General features: G+C 43.1%; 1 protein-coding gene across 8 annotated transcripts in view; it reads left to right on the forward strand.

The window, feature by feature from the left end:
• The window catches only part of KDM2B (lysine demethylase 2B), a 125910-nt gene that overhangs the window by 23008 nt on the left and 87326 nt on the right, over positions 1–15576 (forward strand). For all 8 annotated transcript variants that reach the window (XM_055710014.1, XM_027798816.2, XM_027798820.2 and 5 more), the window contains one exon: positions 13080–13258. In XM_055710014.1, the coding sequence (XP_055565989.1) occupies positions 13080–13258 (179 nt within the window). The remainder of the gene's footprint in view (positions 1–13079; positions 13259–15576) is intronic.

Raw genomic sequence — 15576 nt, forward strand, 5'->3', positions numbered from 1 at the left:
AGTCTATCAGTCTGAGCTGAACCCCTTTCTCTTTCTCTGATTACTTTTTTTTTTTTAGTGGTTTGCTTGGGTCAGCACTGATTGAATTTAAAAGAGTATCTGCTTTTCTGTGGCATCTGCAGTGTCTTGCCCTTTGACTTGTAATTGATGTCCGCACTGCCTTTGTCTTCCTGGGTTGTCACAGTCTGCCCAGGAGCTCCCCGGGTAGGTGTGGAGTCCCTGCACAACTGGGGTGTCTATATCTAGACTCTAATGGCTAGTCTGGCTGTATTTGCTTTTATTTTTTATTTTTAGCTGACCTCTCTTCAGTTTGCTTGCCGTAGGCTGGCAGTCTATCACCACCAAATCCCAGCTTTTACACTCACACCTAAATAAACTAAATAAACCACTAAATAAACCTAAGCAGTGCTGCAGGGTCTGTAACGTGCATCGCCTCCTCTCTCTAGGGGCTGGTGTGGCTTTGTGTGCTAGGGTGTGTATTCTACACCCCCGAAGTTGAGTTTGCAATCCTGGCTGGTGGCAAAAGGGGAGATTTCAAAACATGCTGAGGATTGTCAGAAAGAAAAGAGACTTTCAGTTATTGTGATCCCTGGGCTGAAGAGGTTAAAGTTGTGACCACAGCCGTCACTTCTGTAGGATCAGCAGCATTGTTGTATGGAATTCACCGTGCCCAGCCAGGCATTGTATCAGTGGGAACAGTGCAAGTACAGGACTTACACTATTCCTGGGGTGGTCTAACAACTGACATCAATTCACTCATTGATTTTATTTAACTAACTCACTAAGGGTTTATTTATAGAATTAAAAAAAGTAAGCGTGGGAGCAGTGAAGACTGTATCATCAGTCATGTATTTTGCTATTAAAATCTGATGCTGCAAGCTGGCCTGGGCCATAATGCTTACACGGACAGAAGATGTTTGATTCCCTTCATTTAGTTGCTGTGTTGAGAGGCTTTGGTGGTTTTGTCTTGTATAAAGAATCCCAAGTAAAGTTGAAAGCAGCAAAGCTTTTAGTTGGGATAAAATTGGTGCAGTGAGGTATGGCAGTAAAAAGCAAACATGGCAAAGCTCCAAAAGCTGTTGCAGAGAGTGATCTTCCCCTGGCCCAAGGAGGTGATGCAGAAGATGGGACCTAATAGATCATTTCAATATTTGATTTCTGTGGTTCTGTCAAGTCTTTAAAGACCTGGTGGCAGGCTTTGATCTCCAAGACAAAGGGTGAAAGGAAACCCAAGGCTTTACATATCCTGTTGCTTTCTTTGCTGGGAGTAGCTGAAGAGATATCTGATTATTGCTGGGTTTTGCCTTCTCGTTAGAAACACTGAAAGAACAGGAGCTGAGCCAAAAACTTCAGCGGCAAATTGAGTGTTTAAAGAAAAACGTGTGAAGGTCTCTGCTTCAACTATGAGTTTATAATCATGGTGTCAGTGGAGAAAGATAATAGAATAAATTACATCATTAAATCCCACACGTCTGCTAGGGAAAAGCCCTATAAATAGGGGAGTTTGGCCCTGCAAATGCAGGTCAGCCTTTCCTTGTGCTGCTGACAAGTATTGGTTCCGGAGGAGATTCTGTGTGCCATCATACATCTGCTCATGGCTTATTCACTAAGTGAATAAGATGTTAAGGACTTCATCGTGCCACACTGAAGTGAGCAACTGAGCTTTCTTTAACATCAGTGGAAGAAATTAGACCTGCAGAGGAGTACATCACTGCCTGTTAAGGGTTTTTTCAGAGGGGAGAGACCTAAGCAAGCTTTCTGAAGTTTGGCATCGCAGCATTTTGCTCATTGTAAGAGTAACAGCAGTTGTACGGTGTGATGGTGCGCACTAAATAGTGTGGCCTTCTTTTCCCAGGTGGGAACCAGGCTGAAAGGTGACGTGATCTGCTCAGGTTCAGTGCGGCGTGGGGTACAAAATTTGGGGAATCTCAGTTTCCAGTTTTCCTGGAAACTGTAAATGATGTACTGAATGGGGTGGGCCGTGGCCTCTTAGTGCAGAGGACTGCAATGGGGTGGAACAAGCTCCCTTATTAGTTAATTAAGCAGGCTGATTGAAATAATTGAAATTCAGGTGGGACAGAAGGGTTTATTGCCCATTATGTGTACGTAACAGCCATAAGCTATGGGAGGCTTTGTATCTTTCATCTAGCCATTTTTGTCCCGTTAAATCTCTCTGCTGCTGTAGTCCCCAAGAACTCCAGCTAAAATGAGAACATACATGGCAGGTGCTTCACAGAAAGACAAGAACCCCTGTGCTCCATGCTTCTGGAAGTAGGCGATAATGAAAGGGGAACGGAAAGAGATGCAAACATTGTACGTAATGATTATTCTGGGTTTATAAAATGTGATTTATATATATATATTTTGAAAACTGTACACAGATTTATAGATGTATCCATATACATATGTATAAATTCCATTTAATACTGAACCAAGAATCATAAGTGGTGTCTCCACAGAAGAGAAAGTTGTGGTGGTGCCTGCTGATCAGGTGGGTAAAGGCAGAAGGGAGGGCAGAGACTACATACAACATCTCTTTTACATTAGGATATGTTTCTTGTGGTGTGTTAGTACAATGGCTCCCAAGCTGGCTGTGCAAATGTGTTCAGGTTTTTGTTAGTAGCTACTCAAAAAAGCTGAAAGCGAACCAGGTAACTGTCTCTGAGTAACTGTGTCCTAGTGATTTTTGGTTCATTCCTCCTGCGTGTTTGCTCCCCCTCTCAAATTGATCTGTTCTGAAAATTGTATCATGGTTGAATACACATCGAACTATAAAGCAAGTGGAGAGGCTCATAGTGTGGTCTGCGGGCAAGTAGGGGAAATTTTGTCTTAATCAATGTACAGTTCTCCATCCTGTGAAAGAAAACTAGCCGTGTGGATACAAAAGGAGGACAAAGCAGCCACACACTGCAGTTCAGAAAACTTTCCATCATTTCTGCTGAATAGGGACTTAGTGTTACTTTTTCTATAGAGCAACGCTCCATTTGTTTCAAGGAAGTTGTGAAATTGGAGACCGAGAGGACTTAGGAGGGAGGTTTATTAGAGAAAGGCTGTTGTAAGGAGTGCTTCACAAAGTGAAACAGGCTGTTCAAAGGAAGTGCAAAAGTCTGCCCGCAGACTTGCATCCGAGTCTTGATTAAGATGTATGGTTCTCCCCCTGCGTGGGCATTTGTCCCCTGAATGGGGGCTCCACCTTTGGAAGAGCAGAAGAGCTGAGTCAGGAGTCATTAGCTGCTCGATCTCCGAGAGTCTTGTGTGGAGGGGTAAGGAGGAAGCAGTGAGGGCTTTGCTTTGTCCTTGTGTCCAAATAATGCATTTTTCAAAACACAGTGGACCAGGCTCTTCCAGGAGAGAACAGTCAACACTGATCTGATGGGAGGGGAGGTACTTGTATGAAATATTTCCATTCATTGTAAGACTTCTTGTGTGGTTCACGGGTGGGTTTGTGCCCCATGGTGTGATTGGTGACTGGCTCACTCGCTGGGTTCTGCTGGTTTCCTTGTCATTTAAGTGGGACTATTGGAGTATTAACCAAAGCTGAGGTGATGAAAGCGTCCTCGTTCTTGCGGTTTGGAAGGCCAATGCCTGTGTAGTTTTATAAAATACATCTTGCCAACGTGTTCTTCTGCCTGTGAGGATTCAGATTGAGGGTACCTCAGTTGCTGGATCCTGCAAGTCACACCGTAAATTCACCAAGGGACTCAGGTCCATGGGAGACTTAAATCTTTGTGGTAGCTGAGAGGAGCAGGAGAATCCAAGAGCACTTTGAAGACAGGAGATAAGGACGGATCCTTGCAGGATGAGGCTGAGTGTGGGTGCTCCTCACAAGCGACTGTAAAATAATTGCGTGTCAGTGCTATTCCCATTAATCTGAGGATACAAAACCAAACTGTGCTTTAAGGGAGCTGAGTTATCTACCTGGGTACAAACTTTTTCAAGGGGAAAAAAGGAAGATTGGAAAGCAGAGTATGTCAAGGCTGGTGATTTGTCTCAGGTGTTATAAGACTATTTGCAGTATTACAGCAGCGTGTGTTTAAGACCCAGTCTTTAGAAAAACAAACAGTTCCTTTATCATATTGTTTTGGAGCCAAAACTTATTTAAAAATCTCCCACTTGTTTTTAAAACCACTTTGTTTTTAAAATCAAGTTCCTAATGTCCTCACAGTCATGCTGTTGGGACTGCCAATGTGCTTCATGCTCTGGAGCTTCTCTGTAATTGGGAAATCTGCTAAGTCAGACCTCAACTAAAACCGGCAAATAAGTATTACCAACTGAAATGGTAACTTCCATGTGCCTCTAAGCTAGGATGGAGTCACACCAATGCTTATCAACAAAGGGGTTTAGAAGTACTGTTGGTGTGAGCTGGCCAGACTTCTAGCGGTTGCATTTCTTTTTAAATGTGAGAACTACAAGGAGGAAACATCTGGACAATTAGAAAAAAACCCCACAAAACAAACTGTATTTTGTTGAAGTGATTCACTCCGATTCTGTCTAGCAGGTTTTTTTTTTTCCAAGGACAGCACTGAAGACTTCCTGGCTCATCCTTTTTGTCTTTATATTTTTGCCGTTCTTTTCCCTTGAGCGACCTCTCCTGTTTCCTTTGTATCCCTCTTTCTTTGATGAGGCTACTGTACAGTACAGAACTCATTTTACTCCCTAATCGCGTAGCAGCTTGTGAGGAAGTACAGATAAATCCTTCCAGACTTGAGCAAGTGCTATTAGGATACTCTTATCAACCATGAACCAATAATGATAGGGGGATCAACATACTTTGCTGTAAGCAGGACCAGTAGGACTTGACAGGTGGGGTTTTGTTTGTTTATCGTGGGATCTTTTAATTCGTGGTAGGACACCAGCAGTTGTGTATGTTGATCAGACAGTGTAATGTGATTTCTGAACTGCTCCCTGTTTGCTCAGGGCTGGGAAGAATTGCAACGTTGTGGAGCTGCACTCTGTTCTCTCCTGGGCAGAATTAAAATTAGAAACTAGACTTCAGAGTTTCTGAATGGATTTTTTTTTTTTTCAAGTGAAGGTTACATCGGTGATTTTCCTACAGTCTGAGGGCTCTACCCCATTTTTTGAAAATTGGTTTGTAACAGCTCTGAAGTAACTCTTTGGGACTTTGGCATCCACCAATATTAAGGTGGAGCAGTGCACGTATAAAGTGGAAATCTCTCTATTAAAGTAGTGTATTGCAGAATTTCAGAGGCCATTGCTTCATTGAACACGCACTGGGTTTGTGCCTCATAAATAGCTTATTGTTTAAGAAAAAAGCCCCAGTCTGTGATGTCAGAAGGGGACGCCGGGGCTATGGTTTGGTGTCACTATGACTTCCCACAGCAGCTGCCAGCACTGGTGCTGGATGCACATCCCTTAGCCTGGTGTTTGTGGAACTGTGCTGTGAAGCTGTCAGGGGGCTGACCCTGCTTAAAAAAATTATTTAAGCCTCATCAGTTTCTTGAGTATTGGTGAACAGTTTGTGTCATGAAACCAGGACCTAGGGCAGAGAGAGGTTAAAACTTACCCCGTGTTCCTGACAGACTGGAAAGAGAAACTTGTCCCTCTAATTCCAGTAGTGTGCTCTGGTGCTGTGCCATCTTTTTGTCATCTAAACTGGCATCTAGTTTTTGCTATTGCCAGCTATTACATGCCCAGGTACTGTGTCTCTGTTCCCTGCGCTACCCATTGCATCTAACAACTTGCTTTTTTTGCCAGACCAATTAAGCAAGTCTAAATTGGTGTCCTGTTCATTCTCTTCCTTCTCTCCCCACCTCTGGCATTGCTTTCCTGCCCCCGTCCTGTGTGCTGGTATGGGCTTTGCTCTTTCTTGCAGTAAGGTGGCTCAGAAAGTTGAACTGGCAGAAAACACACACAGTCTTCCTCCCTTACAGAAAGGAGGAGGAAAATATATATATAAAATTTATAAATTTTTAAATGCTGGTTTAGCTCTCAGCACTAACTGATGCTGGTCTAAAACTTGATGGATATAGCCTTCTGTGTCTGTCATGAGTTTCCACTGGGGAGCTATGCATCAGAAGAGTGCCTGGTGAGTGAGCCATGATCCACGATTAGGGCTTCTGTGCAAGAAAATAATTAAAAAGAAGGTATTTGATGCTCCCTCTAGATGCCTTTTTTTGGGTCTTAGAAATAAAAATGAAATATTATAACACTCGCTTGCCTATGTTTAGCATGTCCGCTGACTTACCATTTTGGAAGTAGAACCATTTCTATTTTTAGAGATGAGCTTCCTGTTTGAGCTCTCTTTAAGTTTGTCCTTTGCCTAACACAGTCAAACTCTTTCAAAAAATCTTAGTTAAACTGGGACAGTTTTGCTAAAAACAGTCGTGTTCGCGTCCAGATATAAACAGCAGTAAATCCGCTTGGAATGAACGTTACAATAAAAATTCAACCTCTCAAAAGAATGTATTTCCATGATGTCAAAGCATGAAAGTGAAATAGAACTGATGGGTTGATGTAGTCATGGTCATTTCAAAGCCTCTGTCTACAAGTGGATTTAAAAATGAGTTGTCCACATAGGAAAATTAACCAGAACGGCTATTTTAGAGTAACTCCCTGTAGTCACACTGTTCTTTTGCAATAAGCATCCTCTGCTTTAGCTCATCCAAACTAGAAATTCTGGAGGAATAACACCCAAAATCCTGAATATTTTATGGTGGTTGGGTGATTGTTATGCTATAGTGTCATCATTTACCTTAGTCCAAAATGGCTTTCCAATATAGTTATGCCTTTACCTAAAATATATATTAATATCAGCATGTTCTGGAAGTCTGATGTAATCACAGCTATATACATCTTATGATGTCCTCATTAAAGTGTGGATACTAGGCATGTGGTGGTGTTGTCAACCCTTTGATACCTTTAAAAATCAGCCTAGACCAAAGAAGAGCTGCAGGGTTGCTGATATAATTCACACATTAATTGGTAATGTGAATGGTAGTGGAATTGAAGGTCTTCCATTTCCTAGTTGCCAAGGAAAAATCAAGGCCATGGTGTTTCTCATTATGGGCTGATGATGGTATTTCAGGAGGGCAGAAAGGCAGTCTAAGGGAAGAGGCAGTCTTTCCCTTCTAGTTCTGGCTCTTCCACCCCTGCTTGTGCCGTGCTGGCTTTTGTTCCTGAGGTCCTTCTGCAAGTCCAAGTCCAGCTTTGGTCCCCATCTAACCCCTCAGTGAGCTGATCTAGTTCACAGTGTCGGCAGAAAACTAGAAAACCAGAAAGGTTTTGTAACCTCCGTTTGCTGGCCCCAAAGTCAGAGGAGTGCCAAGGTCAAAGCCAGAGACGGTGAGAGCTGCACAGCCAGGAGAGGGGGGACGAGACTTTCGAAGAGCAGGGAGCTTGTGAGTCAGCTCAGCCCTTTCCCAGACCCTCTCGTTGATGGAGAGGCATCCATCGGTGCATGGATGGAGGAGCTCCAGCCCTGGAACTGGATGCTGGGTTGCAGGCTGGGCTTTGTCATGTGTTGCCAGGTGCCCTGGGCACCTCTGTGCTCTTCTTTCCACCATTGAGAAAGTATATCTTGGAATTTACAATGTAAATAAGGCCATGAAAACCGAAATTGCCCTTTCCATGGAGGGGTGTGGCTCTACATCAGAGGCAGTTTTCCTAAAAATAAAAGGAGAATAGATTGCACTGATCCAATCAATGCTTCTTTGTACTTGTCTTTTGAAAAATAAAGAACTCTGCTATTGCCAGATTAACATGTCACTTGGCAAAATAATTTAGTTTCTGTAGGATTCTTAGTAGGCAGAGATGCTCTTGATAGCGTAGAATACAATGATGCTATTAACATGAAGTTATTTAATTTTTATAGCATTTCCCCTACATTTCATCTGTTACTGTTAAATATGTTTTATGTTGAGGCATTCTAGGAAATGATCAATGCTCTTAAAATAGATTTGATAGATAAATGAAACATAAGATTTTCAACAAAGTTATATGCCTTCCCGCTTCCCTTGGAACTGTATTATTTTCCTATCTGTACTTGTTCTTTGTGTGCTAGCTTTGTCTTTTCAGCTACCTGGAGTATGCTTATACTATAGATTAATGCATTTGGATACTGTATACACGTTAAAAATAAAATGTTTCTTTGTACACGAATTTTTTTTCCTGTGTGGTTTTCACTGACTGACGTTTCAAAGAATCACTGAAAATTACAGCTTATGTTCTGGGTAGATTTAAGGATACTAATTGATTCTATATAATGCCACTAAAACACGTTATTTGCTTTGAGCCTCTCTCTTTAATCTAGTCCTGTAGCATTAAGGCTTAAGACTTTCTGCAGGCCTACACTTTTCCTGTGGATATGCTCTAAATACCTTACCTTTTGCTGCGTGAAAAAAACTAATAACATGGGTTATTGCAGTTTGGCAGTTTTATACCAAATGATAAAGCTGCAGGCACCGAAGAGGGGAAGGAGGGGGACGGTGTCTGTCAGGTCCTCGTAGCTTTACATCTCCATAAGAAGGAAATAATTTAACCCCACTGGAAAGGCTCCTGCTATGCATCCAGTGTGGCTGTGCTTGGGGAGGGTAGATCCCTGGGGGGAGGAGGTGAAGGGGAAGGGCAGAGAGCACTGCAAAGGGAGATCTGGGTGGCTTGGGGATATTTGTTTCATGGTGGACTGGGCTGTGCTGGGGAAAATGCTGGCTGAGAAAACTAACTGGGAGAGGCATGAGGGAGTGTCCGAGCTGGGCTCTGCTTATTTCCCTTTGTTCTTCTGTGCCCTCTGGTGGATCTGGGAGCAGCGGGGTTGGGCCACGTCTCTCCCAACTTCAGTTGTTCTTATCCTGGGTCTGAAATGCAGGGAATGTCATGAATAGCTCCGCTTGAGCAAGGGCTTTTTGCTCTGATTCATGTCCCTCCCGGTTCGTATGGGATATCATAATAGTCTCCTGTGGGTAGCAGAAGAATACATGCTTTCCAGCTCCAGGAGCTCTGGAGGGATTAACTGGGATGCAAGTCAAAGCCTCAGTCTTTAGGTACAATTAACCCGCTAGTGAAGCTAGCAGATTTCCTAAGGCCCTGCCAAAAATCCTGCTTTACAAACCAAGGGTTTTTTTCCCAGTAAGAGGCATAAAGACTAGAAAGGACCAGCAGGCCTGACCCTTGGCATTTGAGGTTGGTTTCTGGTTGTACACACTATATTGTACCTTGGGCACAGATCTTAATTTGATCACAAAGGGTTAAAATATTTCCCCAAGGTAGCTCGATCCTCTTAATGGACAGGCTTGATAATCATTCTTACAGAAAGGACATTTCGTCTTTCCTCTGCGGTGGGAGAGTTGTACCTTTTTCTGCCAGTGGTGTGCTGGGGAAGAGACAACAGCCTGAACACACTGGTGTAATTTTCACCTCTGATTCACATCCTGTGCATTTCTCATATTCTACTGTGTGGTTCATGTTTGCTTTGCTTATGGACCACCTCTTGCTTGCACTGCCCCTGATACCGGGTATGCCAGATCCACATCAGGGGAAAGGGTGGGCTGATTTGCAACCTGGAGGCTGATACCCCGGGTAATGCAAGTCTGAAGCTGTTTCACATCAAAGCAGGGCAAAGCAGCGCTTCGCCTATTTAGAAATGGGAAATGTCAACTGTTGGACCCCAGAGGAGATTATTGTAGTCCCAAAATTTCCCATTCACTGTTCCCTCTCTGGAAAATCATTACAATATTCTGTACGTGAAGCAAAGCATGGGTGCAAATTCTGCAGGGGAGTTTGACAAGAGCTTTGTGGAATGACTTTGGAGTTGGAGCCCGTCACCCCTGAAGTCTCTGGGGTGGACTTGGTGCAGCTGTGGTTTGTGAAAGCATTTGCTGGTGCAGGGAAGGTGCCTATGTAAGTTGCATTCGTGCAGTGCAGTTTTCTTTCTGACTCGAGGACAACATTTGCCTCCCTGTTGCTCTTGAAGTATTTTTGTGAAGAAGCTCAGAACAGAGAGGAGCAAATCTCTGTACCAAACCACCTTACAGAGGGTGGGCAGTGGGAGGCAGGGACTCTGCACAAGTCATTTTTCCTCCACGTGTTTGTTTCTATGTTAAAAAAAAAAAATTATATTGCAGCATAGAGCAATGTTATAGGATTTAATGTGTTAAAACCTTTACAGCATCTTGGTCACTAGGCCTGTAAATAAAGGGAACAGATATTATATGTGCTATTCCTCCCCTTAATTTTACTGTGGATTTTAATAATACGCGGGCTGGAGTAACTTGGTATTTTTTTTAAGGTTTCAAATGAAGCATAGATCTTAAGTAGCTCTTCCTGATTGATTTTATTTTCCAGTTTACATCTCTGCAACTGATTCTTCCATCTCCTTCTTGCTTTTGTCTGTTCCTCTTGTCAAAGATGGCGCTAGCTTGTTTCTTAGTTACTGTCTTTGTGATCCTTTGGGGATTCACTTGTGCTTGATGAGTAAGCAGCACTAGAGGAGGAAGATGTTTCTGCTTTAGGCTGTAAAATCCCCTCCAGTGAACCCTAGCATCACCACTTTGCCTTTGAGTCACATCTGCTGCGGGAGAGGAAACAATGCCTCTTAATCCTGTGCTGTCCAGGCATTCTTCAGTCAACAGTTATGTTGGAAAAAAATCCTGGGAAGCCAAAGAAGAGGTGATGCATGGTGCACTGAAGCCTTCCCATGTCAGCAATAAGAGGTGCTCTTTGCCAGCTAGGGATCCAGGTATATGTTAATCCATGTGCAGCAAGTAATGAGCTGAAGCGAGGAATATGGTCTGTACGAGGGCAAGAGGCTGCCAGGGTCTCTGAGGTCCTGCTGGGACTTGGGGGGCTGCATCAGGCTTGATTGCAAGGGGTCCCTTCTTAGAGCACAGGGTGAGAGTGTGGCAAGAGGATATCTAGGAAATGGTTAACACAAGTGGTATATCAAGGAAAACACAGGCGTTGGTGATATTCAGAAATCCAGCCTGACCTGAGATCTCTGTGCCTGCCACTGCTTTTTGGAGCCTCTGTATGCTTCTTTCACTTACTCTTTACCTGTCTCCCTTTCTGGATGATGTTTTTTAACCTCCTCCTAGGGGCAGGGGATAGAAGAAAGAACTGAATCTTTTCAGGAAAGAAGAGATAAAGTTGGCAGTAAGCCAGAACTGCTAGGAAGTGGGCAGCGAGCACAAGGCTGTTAACGTGTAATTATACATCTCAGATTTTGTGAGCGGTACTCCAGGAATCATTATGTATGGGCTTGTTTGATAGTACTGTGGTTTAAGAGAAAAACATCCCCTCAAATTACTCTTTAATTTGGAAGTCAAGAGACTATCAATTCAAATCTTAGCTCTTCTGCCCGTAATTGATAAATCGTGTACATTTAACAAACCGGCTATTGAACTGGGCCTCATACTTTTAATTCATCAGGTAACTGCTGATTTTTCTTTCAGAAGGGATAATTGAGAGGCTGTACAAGGTCGCTTCCAGCAAAGCTGAGATCAAACCTAGACTATAATATGGCAGATCCCAGACTCTGCTATGCAGCCCTTCCAATATAATTTTTCACTGTCTGTGTACTTAACCCCCCTAGGCTGTAGCCGTTGCTTTAATCCCCAGGCACTGGAGGCCAGAAATCAGGCTGGCTTTTATTCAGGGGCTGGTTTTATTTTATTTTATTCAGGGCAGTTCTTCACCCCAGTTGCTAACCTACTGAGTTGAGAAAAGACTGTTTCCCCTAGATAGTAAATTTAACAACAAAAAACCTCCCAACTCAAAACTAGGTTTTATATAGGTTGTTTCAAACAGGCAAATACCAAATTTAAGGACTCTTGTGCTTTTTCACACATTAACTGAACTTTCTCCCCATCCTGCCTCAAGGTGGCAACACTCGGTAGGGTCCTGAGCTCTGCCCAAGGATGCAATCCTGCTCACCAGCCTTGTAGTGAAGAGCTTGACTGACAGGCTAGTGGGACTGTTCCAGATTTACACTGTATAAATTTTTCTTTTTGATTACAAAGCTTTATGGTCTTGAGTTCCTTTCCAGAATCATTATCACATCTGTCACTGCCATTGCTATCAGTAGCTAAGGATGCTTTTAATGGAGTGATGCAATCCAAACTATCATTCTTGCTGAAATACGGCTCCCAAGCACACAATAGGCCAGGTGCTGTAATTATTAATAATTCCCTTTGATGGTTTATATCGGCCCTCCATTTTGTTTTAATGCAATTTATTTTGAGCTATTTCTTCAGCAATGAAAATTATTTTGGAGTGAATTTTTTGGAAGCATTGTGGGTTTGTTTGCTGGAATCCTTCTCTCCTGGAAATGAGGCATGTCTCTCATGGGCTCCCGTTTGCTCACACACAAATGAACTGCTAATTAGGATGATGAAATTGCTGGGAGAGGTGAAACCTTCCAGTTAGCCAAAGAGAAGATTGTGGATTAATCTGTATAAAGCTGAAGGCTCGACTAAAACTGCTGTTCAACATTCTGGTGCTAATGAGACTTGTATGTCTGCCACTCGAGAAGCCGAAAGTATGTCCTGTAGTTTTTGTTGGGAGATCCAGAGTGGGGGCTCACTCTTCTATGGCATTTAGTGCTTCCATCTCCACAGATGATGACTGGAATTGAGAATACTCAGCAATCTGTATAAGGTGTTCAGCATTTTATAGCATCCGGTGATGCAAGGCAGTTTGCACTTTATGGATAATTTTTGTACATGAGTGAAAGCATCTTGAGAGGCATATGGATGTTTAGAAAATTGCAGCGTATGATTTGGAGAGCTATTTGTCTTGCATGCCCCCTGCTACCGTATTATATCACTTCTTCATAGCTTTTAATGTACTTCTGCTTGTGTCAATTCATGTAAAGGAGGAAACTACTCTCTGTGAAGCAGAGAGACACCAGGTGACTTGTTCAGTGTCATACTGGGCAAAAAGTCCAGTTCCAAGTTAGTTTGCTACTCACTGAGCTGCTCAGAACCTGTGGAGGGGCTGATGCTGGTGTCTCATCCTCTAATAAGTTTTCCTACAGTCGCTGAGAATATATACATATATATTATAACATACATACAAAAAAATAAAGCCAAGGCAGATGTTTTGAGTTTGTTTCTGCGTGTTTGCAGGAAGCCGACGGATAGTGGACGTGATGGATGTGAACACACAGAAGGGTGTTGAAATGAGCATGTCTCAATTTGTGAGATACTATGAAACACCAGAGGCCCAGCGTGAAAAACTCTACAATGTCATCAGCCTGGAGTTCAGTCACACAAAGCTGGAGAACATTGTCAAGCGCCCCAATGTGGTAAGGGATCCTGTGGTGATGGTGTTTATTATCAGCTTCTACCCAGTCACTGGTTGCTTTGTAAGAAATAAAACATGGAGTTTAAACAAGGTGATGTGAAGTACCTGTGACTCCTGTCCGTCTAGTCTTAGGATCTCATTTTTACCCGAGTAGAAAGTTGGTCTCCTTGAGAGTGGAACAATTTACAGGAATTAGGTACCTGATGCACTCTTTAATCATGCAATTTGCACAGATACCCAATTCAGCTCAAGGTATTCAGAGGAAATTCTATTCAAAATTAAATACTTATTTATTGTTTTTCCTCCTCTAAGGAAGCTTAAATTATCAGGAAGCTTGAATTCCTTATATATGAACCCCTCCTATTAACTGAAGAATGTTCAGGGGGGCTCCAAAGCAAAAAAGTTGAAAACAGGTGTACTAAATGTAGAAATCTGTACATAATTAAATCAGCATAATCACTGCTATGTCAGAATTGGCAGTGTCAGAGGAGGGGGTTAGGTTTGTATACGTTTTTTAAAGGTGGAGGACTCCTGTGATTTGTTTCCCAATGGAGTCACTGGCAGTGAAACCGTGACCTTATTAATAAGGATGATTTCATTTATCACTAAAATGTAGCCATGTGTGGGTGAGGGTTAGAGCCACCGCTCTGTGACACAAAGTGATGGCGGAAATGGCCTCGGAGGTATCCGAGTGTCTCCTCCAACGCACGGCAGAGGGTTTGGGCATCAATCCTGGGTGATCAGGGAACAACGGGACTTCTCAAAAGTAGAACGCATGTGCTGCTTGTTCTCTCTGTATCTGCTTGTGCTGCTGGATGCTCAAGGCACTGCTGGGTTGAAACTGCAGCTCTATGACATTTTGCTTTCAGACACTTTCCTCCTTGTTTCTAAATGCTATTCTAATTATTCCAGTAGGTTTTTCTCTGGGGCCGTGTCTTGCCTATGCAGACAATAGAAACACCACACTTCTGCCCAAACAGGTCAAAAATAGATGGCAGCTCTAACTGCTGATTTGTAGAAGTAATTCTTAAGTAGGTGTTTGTGGTCTGTTACACACATGTAACAGATTGAATATTAAACACATAATTTAGAAGTTTGTGCAGGTTTTTGCTGTCATTCAGACACTAGTGGGCAGTTTGGAAGTGCTCTGGGGAGTTTCTGGTGTTCGGCTGATCCCGGTTTTCCCAAGCACATCATGTTCAGTGAGCTTGTGAAACATCTGTGCAAATCTCCTGGGTGCTCAGAACTGAAAAATGCAGTTAGGTACCTGCTACCATGTGTAAATGAATACTTTGTATCTGTTTAATATGGCCCGAGTGCACAATGTGTGTAAACCCAGGAATATTTAGATCTCACTGAGAGAGATTTGCATTCCCGCTAGGTACTTGGGAATAGGGCAGAGGGTGCTGGGGCAGTGGGTGCTGAAGGGAAGTGCAGTACATAAAGTCAGATATTAGTCAAATACTATATTTGTATGAGTGGTTCCCTTGAATTCTGCAGAGCTCTTTGAGCCCACGTAAAGTAGAAATAGTTGATTTGCGTTCCCTGTTGTGTAAAGACTGTGGGTTGCAATATCAGGATGTGGAATCGTTTCAGAATGAGGGCAGTAACCATCAATTCTGTTTTCACATACAAATGCGATATTCATGGAATTGGACCTGTTTCCACTGGCTGCACATTATCTCATTTTGCCCCTTCTCAAAGTACCGTGTGTTATCAACAGTACCTGGTGCAGATGGAGAAATAGATAAGGGTCAGCCCCAATCTGCAAGAATTTCATGTGCTAATTGCCCTATTATGAAAATCCTCTGGGGATACAAACAGTGGAGTTGACTGATAGGGATAACATTCTTGGCTGGGCCTCGAAAAAGATATAGCAGTCAGGAGGCTAAGTGGGGGGCTCACCACGACGGAATTCTTCTCAGGTCTTGCTGTACGCAGTCAGAGGACAGCTTTGTCACCAACATCTAGGATAGGGCTTGCGGTGCTTAGTGACCCAGCCATGGAGATTCATTCACACGTCGCGTTTTTTTCGGCTGGGTCGGCACGTACAGCCACACTGTGGCCAAACACAGCACTACAGCCTGCCTTGCTGGACTTCCCAAGGTGATTGACTGCTGTTTTCCCATGTTTTGAAACCTGGCACATGTGATCCACTTGCATAACCAGAAGGGAGTGTTAAGGATATCTAGCACAGGCTCCATTATAAAGCAGACCAAGGAACGAGTCGCAGGCTTGTCCTTGCTGTAGCTGTGATGGACAGATTGCAGTTCATGCTCTGGCATCCAGCTGTGTTTCAATGGCCCTGAACAATCTTCA

This window comes from Falco cherrug, chromosome 1 (assembly GCF_023634085.1).
Source record: "Falco cherrug isolate bFalChe1 chromosome 1, bFalChe1.pri, whole genome shotgun sequence".
In the NCBI taxonomy this organism is placed as follows: Eukaryota; Metazoa; Chordata; class Aves; order Falconiformes; family Falconidae; genus Falco; species Falco cherrug.